The following is a 9,808-nucleotide window of genomic DNA, read 5'->3' on the forward strand; positions in this document are numbered from 1 at the left end:
TAGATGCAGGAAATGTTAAAATTAAAGACTTGGCATTTGATTGTAATAATTGATTTTTGAAGGACAAATATGTACAAGATATAGTTTCTCAAAGTTTCCTGAGATAGCTGCTGATAAAATTGTAAAAAGTAGTTCAGCGTAAAAAACTGTGTATTCCATATGAATTAAAACGTTTAGTTGAAGAAAATGCAAATAAATGCAATCAGCCTGTTCTGTATGTAGTTTTTAATACTATTGGTAAAACAATATTCATTACCTAGAATGGCAAAATTGTTTTATGATATTCTCTTAAAAACTATTACAATAATGCCAAATGCTGTTAGTTACAGGTGTAAATTATTTAGTGATTTTAACGTACAGCAGGTTTAACAAATTTTGAATTTTCCATTTTTTACAAAGTGATTGCATTGCTTAATTATTTTTTTTTAGTTTTAGTTAAAAAAAAAAGACTATTCAGATGTCACATAACTGTTAATTCTTTGGATCGAGCTCAAGATAGAAATTATTATTTTGACTTCGTTATATTGAAACACTTTCTATTGAAACATTGATATGATCTATTGAATATTTTATTTATTATTGTGTTATTGTTTTGCAGGTGCTTTTTACTCTAGTGTCTGTGTTATATTTGTACAATTAGCTGTTGAGAACAATGTAGCTGTTGTGATGTTTATTTAATGAATGTATTTAATTTCTGATTAGTTTATACGCTATAACCTAATTTGGGTCCGTATACGCTGAATAATCCGCGAGGGAATTTGACATAAACCCGGCGGACATAAAGTTGGTTAATAATTTATTGTCACAAAAATGTTTCAACGTTACAATGTGACTGAAAACGTTGTTTCGGATGTTGACAAACAAAAAGTAGTTCCGTAAAAGGTGGGCGTGGTCTAAATACCAATATACAATTGAAACATCGTCTGAATATAGCTGAAATATTGCTGCTCGGACGTTAAACCCCAACAAACAAACAAACATACAATTGAAACAATGTTGATTTTTGTCAACAAACCTACCAAAAGACAGGATTCTCATCAAATTAAAATATATCCAAATGGGCTCAATTCCACAAATTGGTGAGTTGATTGTGTTGATTTTATGTGCGATTAGCTTGAGTAACTGTGACAGATATTTCATAATTATTTTGCAGTTCCTACTTGTGATTATCTCCCTTTATTTTAGAATCGTATGTAAGGGATGTGCATTTGTTATTTATGCAGGGTGATTTTGAATTTAACTCTTTTACCATTACTATTAGTATAATCAGATCCGTTGAAATTATCTGTACCGATAATTTAGTGTTTAGCCGATGAAAGGTATTTGCAAGCAGAAGTTTGTCATTTATTGTGCAGAACACCTTGCAGAAGGTTCATGTATAAAACAATTACATGATTTGTGTATTTAACATTGATAATTATAAGGTAGTATTGAAATAAATAGGCCAGGACAATGTTACAGCTCGATAGGAATTGGTGTCACTTTAGGGAAATTTACTCACAGTGTAGATTATTTATTTATCATGTATTCTATTTATAGAAATACTCACAACTCTTGCATGTATTTGTAATTACAGGGCTTTGTATTTGACATTAATATTTGGTTGAATAAAGTTATAAACCCTAGATGTCTTGGTTTTGTTAGCAACCCTAAAACCAGGCCTGTTACACATAAACTAATAATGTACTCTTAAAAACTATTATTAAAAAGTTGCAAGGACTAAAAAATTCTATTTTACATTTTAACAGTCATCTATAAGTAAACTTGCTCCAGGACCAAGTTCAGGGGATCTAATCAAGGTTTAAGCCCATTTTCGGCGATTTCGTTGTAAGAAAAGGGAAGGCATGGTTAAGTTTGAACTAAACAAATGCGATTGAGTTGCACTCTAACGTACACAAAATAGACCCAGTCTAATTAAGTTGGTGTAGGTAGTAGACCGTTTGAACATGTAGATGAATGCAATATTTTTGAGAAAGAAGAGAACTAAAATGCATGCTTATATTTAGCTACAAGGAATGATTTGCGTCTCCACCCGACACGGTTGTTTCCTGGAGGTAGCTAGCTCATTACAAATCTGTACCAGTTTGACGTTTCTCAATAATGCATAATTTAATTAACATTTATACATGTAGTTTAAATACAAAGAATGCAGAAATAGGAATTCATATATTTTTCTTTCAAATGTTGTTGTTTTTTTTACTACACTAGCAAACCTCCTTACTTTCCTTAAAGTCTTAAAACTGCTTTGAATTGAGAAAACATACACCTGACTTTCCTTAACAGTAATGTAAGTTTAGAAGAAGGGAGAGGCACCCAAATTGCCATGGAAACAAATACAAATATAGTATGTTTTCCTTTTACGTTACCATAACTACAGATTTTTATGAAAAATATGAGAGAATATCTATCATTTTCATGGATTTCTATTATGCGAGGATTCAAAAATTGTTACTTTTAATAAGAAAATTGCATTTTCTAAAGTTTTATATCCCAAAATTGACATGAAATTATCTGCATTGGCATTGAGTGTACATGTAACTAAAATCCTTTCTGTTTTTGCAAACAAAAATATTCAGTTTAAATCTTAAGCCCAATCTAAAATCGATTCGACTATGCATCAGTCGTAACACATTACTTTCCACGCTTTCTGTACGCCAGTGTCAGTAAGAGGGAAAAGTTATCCATCTGCACCATGAGAACCGATTTATTCATCGTGTCAAACTTTTCCTTTCCTCTTACGTATGCCTCGTATTTCATATTTTATTAGCAACTTGGCGGGTGTTTCTAGAAAACCGGAGGAGGCTTTCCCTACCGGTCCACCTGGGCTAAGCTACATATTTTTTTTTATGGACTTCGGGTTCATTTACCTTTGTGCCTTTCTACGGGTTATTTTGGCTTTTGTTTGTTCTTTATTGTGTGTGTCGGTTTTCCCTGTCTAATCCTTATCCTTGAAATACATTATCTTGATATCCGCTCGAATCTTAGTTTCCTTGACAACTCTTTAAAGCAAGTATTAGTAATTTACTGAACATTAAGAATACTACAATATCATCCGACATTTTGCCATTTATGTACGTTGCATTTTTTTCTTGCGTATATTAACTTGATCAATATGATAATGAAAGGGTAATTGATGTCTTTAATTGGCAACTTAAACATGTGGTGTTGTTGGGTTTTTTTCCTAAACGAAATGGTGTTAAGAAGATAACATAAGGTAGTAGACCTGGGTAAGGGAGATAATCTAAACTAAAAAAGTATTGATCAGTAGAAGTTAAACACCAATCCATAAAAATGTCAGTCATTGCCTATGGTAGGGTGATTTATGGTGAGGATAAACCATGTAACAAAGCAACCACATATGCCATATTTATTCTAAATGTCTTTTTGCAGACGCATCTGCTTATTTAGAAAACCGTACATTCATCTTCCACTTAAGTCAACCACATCAAGAACGAAAACTCTTACAATGTGCCAATTTCATGTAAAACTATAAAATTTCTATCTCAAAAAGTATAACCACCTAATGAAAAACGAAGACTAGTTATGGGGTCTGTTAATGAATACCTGAATAATGTATAAAAGGTATTTTTGTGGGTGGTTGACATGCATGAATCACCTACTGTCTGTTTTTTTAAAGATTGCTTTTATAATAGTTATATTTCAAAATAGATAAAGTTAGTTTTTACTTTTTAAGCATTCTTTTCACACAGATATTTCAAAGTTTTTATGCACACGTCATCGTTCCATCTGTAGTTATTTCCTGCAGACATGTACGTACAGTCCTCGTGACCGCCTGCATTATTTGGTTCCCCTGGATTCCAATCTCTGAAGGTCCCTGGGGAGTTGTCTTCCCATATAAAACTTCCTTCTTTTCTAACATCATGAAATCCTATGTATGTATCTCCAAATCCTAGCACTGAAAAATTAAAGTTTTTTTTTATTATCAAAAGCTCAAGGTAAGCAATCGATATTGAACTTGTTTTTAGTCGATGAAATAGCAGGGTATTTCTTCTGTGATAAAAACAGATATCTTAAATTCTAACAACAAAAATTTCGTATACTAAACTTCAACTGAAACACGGGTACTTCTGCAATTCGTTAAAACAATTTATGCTATATTAGCGACTGCGAAAGTTAAAGCTCACATTACTTTCCTTATATAAGTCCATGCCTTTAATTATAAAGCGTTATAAACCGCTATCCTACACAGAACAAATCGAAAAATTAAAACCAGCATTTTTTGTTTTATTCTGGTAGGCCATGTTGGAATTATTGCCCCTTTTCGACGATTTTTTTTTTTTTTTGTTATTTTACAGCTTTATGACAGTAGTAGTTTCCTTAAATTGCTTTTATTTAAGAAAGATTCCTGGTTGCACAATACTTGGGATTTACTTTGATTTCCTATCGAATCTTTAACGTTTATTACTTATGTCTCCTTCTACCATATTTGGCAAGTTTAACGGTTTCTGTGGTAGTCAATGAATAATCGTCAAAACTCTTCAAATGTTCTCTTTTTCATGTTCACGCAAATTATTAACATAGTTTCAAAGTCGAATAATTTTATTTCAGGAGTAGTACGTTTCTGATTTTGTTTTAAGAATTCTTTATGTTCTGTCTTGTTTTCCTAATAAGATTCCCGCTTGATAGCTTTTGCACCAGGGATATTGATATAAAAAATACTTCTTGAAAAAATTCATGTTTTTTTATCGTAACAATTAAAACTTTGATACTAGAATATGAAAACACAGGTTCTTAATTGAAAATAGTGTTGTTCACTGAGAAAAGAAAGATAGAATATAAAGCACGCACATTCTTTCAAACAAATCCGAGGGATTTATCAACTGTCCTTAAGGAATGATTTTCAAATCATTGTGTGTTCTTTGAACCTTGATTTCACAAAAAGATATTCGACCCCTAATGGTATCCTTTTTATTAAGTATCGCAAAAAATAAAATATTGCCTATTTAGTACTTGACATTCCTACTCCAAATTCAGTCTATATGAATTGTAGTGACCGATTATTTCATTAACTTGTAGTTTGATGGTATTGTCATTCTTCTTTAATGCCATGAGATTTCAGTAACTGCGAGCGTTCTTTAAATGGATGACTAAATTTGTATATTTGGTGTCGTTTTTTTTTTTTACTTTTTTGTGATTTTGGAAAGTGTCATCGATCTTTTACCGTGAATTTTATCACTTGTGTTGTTTGGAAAGTATCATCGATGTTTTACCGTGGATTTTATCACTTGTCTTGTTTGGAAAGTGTCATCGATCTTTTACCGTGGATTTTATCACTTGTGTTGTTTGGAAAGTGTCATCGATCTTTTACCGTGGATTTTATCACTTGTGTTGTTTGGAAAGTGTCATCGATGTTTTACCGTGGATTTTATCACTTGTGTTGTTTTGGAAAGTGTCATGGATCTTTTACCGTGGATTTTATCACTTGTGTTGTTTGGAAAGTGTCATGGATCTTTTACCGTGGATTTTATCACTTGTGTTGTTTGGAAAGTGTCATGGATCTTTTACCGTGGATTTTATCACTTGTGTTGTTTAGAAAGTGTCATGGATCTTTTACCGTGGATTTTATCACTTGTGTTGTTTAGAAAGTGTCATGGATCTTTTACCGTGGATTTTATCACTTGTGTTGTTTGGAAAGTGTCATGGATCTTTTACCGTGGATTTTATCACTTGTGTTGTTTAGAAAGTGTCATGGATCTTTTACCGTGGATTTTATCACTTGTGTTGTTTGGAAAGTGTCATGGATCTTTTACCGTGGATTTTATCACTTGTGTTGTTTGGAAAGTGTCATCGATGTTTTACCGTGGATTTTATCACTTGTGTTGTTTGGAAAGTGTCATGGATCTTTTACCGTGGATTTTATCACTTGTGTTGTTTAGAAAGTGTCATCGATCTTTTACCGTGGATTTTATCACTTGTGTTGTTTAGAAAGTGTCATGGATCTTTTACCGTGGATTTTATCACTTGTGTTGTTTGGAAAGTGTCATGGATCTTTTACCGTGGATTTTATCACTTGTGTTGTTTGGAAAGTGTCATGGATCTTTTACCGTGGATTTTATCACTTGTGTTGTTTGGAAAGTGTCATCGATGTTTTACCGTAGATTTTATCACTTGTGTTGTTTGGAAAGTGTCATGGATCTTTTACCGTGGATTTTATCACTTGTGTTGTTTGGAAAGTGTCATCGATGTTTTACCGTAGATTTTATCACTTGTGTTGTTTGGAAAGTGTCATCGATCTTTTACCGTGGATTTTATCACTTGTGTTGTTTAGAAAGTGTCAGCGATGTTTTACCGTAGATTTTATCACTTGTCGGGGTCATTTAGAGCTTGTTGAAGACCTTTACGGTGATCTCTGAAAATATTTACTATTTTATATATTAAGGTTGTACGCCTAGATCATCTCTGTCTCCTGTTTTCACATTTTGGCTATATACTTGGATTCAAATATATCAGAATTGACCTGTCCTGTTTAATTTTCATGTGTAATGATCATTATACATCTCTGTTCTTGTCGAGGGGGATATATATATATATATATATGTATAAAGACAAAATTAATGCTTTTGTAACCTGTCATAAAACTTTTAAGGAAATACGCCTCCATTACATCATCAACTTTTGCTAAGAACCCTCCTAGTCGCCGACAGGAATACTGCAAAGTTATTAAAAATAAATATTGTTTGTTATAAGGCAGCCTAGGACAGATAAAAAAATAAAAATACATGTAATGTGATAATTGTACATTGTATCCCCTGTCTTTATTATACAAATTGTAATACCGGTAGTGAAATTGGAAACATTTGTTCCCATCAGGTAGCTTTCGTATTTCAAGCAAGTTCATTATCAAATTACTATTATACGTAAATTTAAAAAGAGGGCTTGTTAATAATGACAAATGGCAACATTTTTTGCTATTTGGTGGATATCAAAACTATCTTTTCAAACATTGTCTATTTTTGAACGCCTGAAATATAAAGTTAGCATAATTTGGGTCGCGACAAAGCTGTTGAACAGTTTATTCCCGAGGGTTATTAAAAGATTTCTAAAGATCAGTTCGTACATTGGTTTGAACGTCTGTAAAGGTAAAAAAGTAGTCCCTGATACTCTGTATATGACATCGTCTTAAAAGTCTGGAAGTAAGGTGGCCAAACTTACTCGGACTTGACATCGTAATCTGATGACGAATATTTCCAGTAAATAAATGTCAATCTCTTAAAACAGACTAAATCATGTTCTCTTAGACTCCAAACTAATTCTATCACAGTGATAATGAGAATCATTGTAGTGTTATACTACTAGATGATAGGGTGAACTTGAATTATAACATCTGACTTAATGGTGTTTTCTATATGGAATTGTTATCGTTGGTGAACTAGCAAAGTACTTTAACCCCGGCGCATTTTTAGCGCCTCTCCCAATTCAATAATTTCTCACCTCTGTATGTCTTGTTTCGATTTCACTTTCAGTCTACTTTATTATGCTGGAGGTAACCATTTCGTTGTATTTGTTTTGGGGCAGTTGTTGCCTGCCGAGTGGTGTGATGATTTCCTCGTCGTTCATTGAACACCCGTGGGTGGCCTTAAGCTGATATTTTTTATTCCAGGCGGAGTTGTTTTCTCTTTGGCATATTCGCCATTTCTACTATCATTATAATTAAATAAATTAAATGAAACTTACCCATGCAGCATGCCAATCAAGCTGATCTGAACGGAATAGATAGCAGCTTCCTCTAAAATAAACCCAACTTCCATCACACTTGGTCCTTTCGGCTATAAAAGTGACAGTTGATGTACTCGTGACAACATTTCCTCAGTTTAAATATTTATCTATATAGATTTGATGGCATAACATATTAAAAAGAGTCAAAAGCGGGTCATTTTTTAAGTTAAAAAATAGATTATAAAAAAACACTTACCTTTACCTGCAATACCCTTTTGTCCTTGCTGTCCCTTAAAACCTAAAAAATACGACTATAGCGAATGCTAAAGACATATATAATAAACGAAATTAGTAAAAAAAAAAAAAAGATTTACGAGTGAATATGTTATTGATTAAAGTTTCATAATTGCGTCATAAATGACCGATTCCACGCAACTTTTAATGATGGCTAATGTAACAAATTAGTTTTTTATCCAGGCTATAAGTTTCGACAAATTCATTATTTAGTCAAAGTTTTTTTTATGAAGAAATATGTCTTATCAATAATAGTGCAACAGATGGCTAAGGATTTAAAGAACTTTAAAGGGCCTAGAATGTTTGCGGCTATATCATATGTCAATGGAAAAATAAAGCACTGTATTTTTGGAATATCGTACTCATCAAGTTGAAAAACAGGTAAAGTTTTATTCTACTTTGCATTAACTAGAGGAGAGAGATTAATCGACTCCAATACACTTCGATATGTAATTTGAGTGAAGTGAAATCGTGACTTATTTTAGGTATCAAAAAAGATGTAACATGTAAAGATCAGGTATAGAGAATTTCAACAATTTAGGAAATATATAACGCGAATACAAATGAAAAAAAACAGAACGTTGTTGTGCTCTGTAAAATATGGATGAAGTTGCAATTTTCATACATGAAAAATTACTAATTGCACCAAAATTGTACAATACGAAATCGTTCTCGAGACTACCTGTCCTATTCCCGGGCTATCGTTACAACAGAAAAAAAAACAGAATGTTTGTTATCCAAAGAATTACTTTTTGACAGGATCAATGCCTTAAACTACTTTTTATGCAAATAGATTAAGATTTGACTTTTTTTTCAGTGGGGCGAAAGGAACGAAGAACAGGATATCAATAATCAATGGGCATAAAATAGGCAAAACCCTATCAATACATATTAATAATAATTACATTTGAATTTCAAGAATTGAAAAGCATCCCGTGTTTGATAAAAGACAAACCGGGCGTATTGACCAGGTGCATTTGTAGGATATAAGTTTATTATAAACGTTTATGTGTGTGTGTGTGTGTGTGTGTGTGTTGCCGCCGACCTGCTTTTACGTGTATATTATGTCATATCCGGATTAAAACGTAGAAGGAAAACTCCAATATTGCTAACATTTTGTTTGGTGGAGATGGCAACATTTTAACTACGGACGAGTTCAATTTAATGAATTTCGTAGTTAGTAGTTTGCAAATAGTTTTAAACTATGCAAGTATACACAAACTTGCCTTGAAGTTGGTCATTTTTTTCTCACACGACTTCACGTACCTTTCGGTCCTCTTTCGCCAGTAGTTCCTTTATTACCCTTTTCTCCTTTGATTCCAATTAGGCCTCTTTCTCCTATTAAACCACGTTGACCGATCTGACCCTTTTCGCCCTTTTGTCCCATTGCCCCCCGCGGTCCTTTTTCTCCAATGGTGCCATTATCTCCTGGAAATCCTTTATCCCACCTTTTTCTCCATCTCCACCCCATCTACCTGTTTGTCCCTTTTCGCCTTTCGACCCTTCATCTCCAACTAGTCCCTTTTCTCTACATGGTCCTTTTTTACCCACTGTGCCATTAATGCCTGTATCTCCTTTTTCACCTTTCAGACAATTTTCTCTTTTGCTGCCTGTTCCAGTACTCTTTATATTTACCTCTTGCTCCTCAGGTTGAGAAATATTGTGTCGAATGTTTATTACCATTCTTTCTAGTTCTTTATACTTTTCGATGGTATCTAAAACATATAAGGCTTTTTTTGTACTGGAAATGAACAAAAGACTGGTATTGCGTCTATAAATTTATAAATTACGAAAAAAATGAAAAAGTAAGAGGAAATAAATGATCAGACCAATGTAT

The 9,808-nt window shown here is 33.0% G+C and overlaps 1 protein-coding gene across 1 annotated transcript; it reads right to left on the reverse strand.

The window, feature by feature from the left end:
• Positions 1-3,366: 3,366 nt before the first annotated feature.
• On the reverse strand, positions 3,367-9,543 carry LOC148606389 (perlucin-like protein). The gene is made up of 5 exons (XM_088546442.1): positions 9,238-9,543; positions 7,934-7,975; positions 7,696-7,787; positions 6,589-6,670; positions 3,367-3,916 (listed from the first exon to the last, which is right to left on the reverse strand). Exons 1-5 carry the CDS (start codon positions 9,440-9,442, stop codon positions 3,690-3,692), a joined length of 648 nt encoding a protein of 215 aa, XP_088402568.1. The 5' UTR covers positions 9,443-9,543; the 3' UTR covers positions 3,367-3,689.
• Between the last annotated feature and the right edge of the window lie 265 nt (positions 9,544-9,808).

This window comes from Perna viridis, chromosome 9, assembly GCF_037379345.1.
Source record: "Perna viridis isolate PV_CMFRI_1.1 ecotype Kerala chromosome 9, ASM3737934v1, whole genome shotgun sequence".
Lineage (NCBI taxonomy): Eukaryota > Metazoa > Mollusca > Bivalvia > Mytilida > Mytilidae > Perna > Perna viridis.

Excerpts from the sequence above, each read along its gene's own strand:
- LOC148606389 (XM_088546442.1), bottom strand. The coding sequence starts at position 9,442 with ATGGGGTGGAGATGGAGAAAAAGGTGGGATAAAGGATTTCCAGGAGAT. Across the intron at positions 7,976-9,237 it reads TGGCGAAAGAGGACCGAAAG|GTTTTAAGGGACAGCAAGGA; the intron begins GTACGTGAAGTC and ends CGTATTTTTTAG. Across the intron at positions 7,788-7,933 it reads AAAGGGTATTGCAGGTAAAG|CCGAAAGGACCAAGTGTGAT; the intron begins GTAAGTGTTTTT and ends TCACTTTTATAG.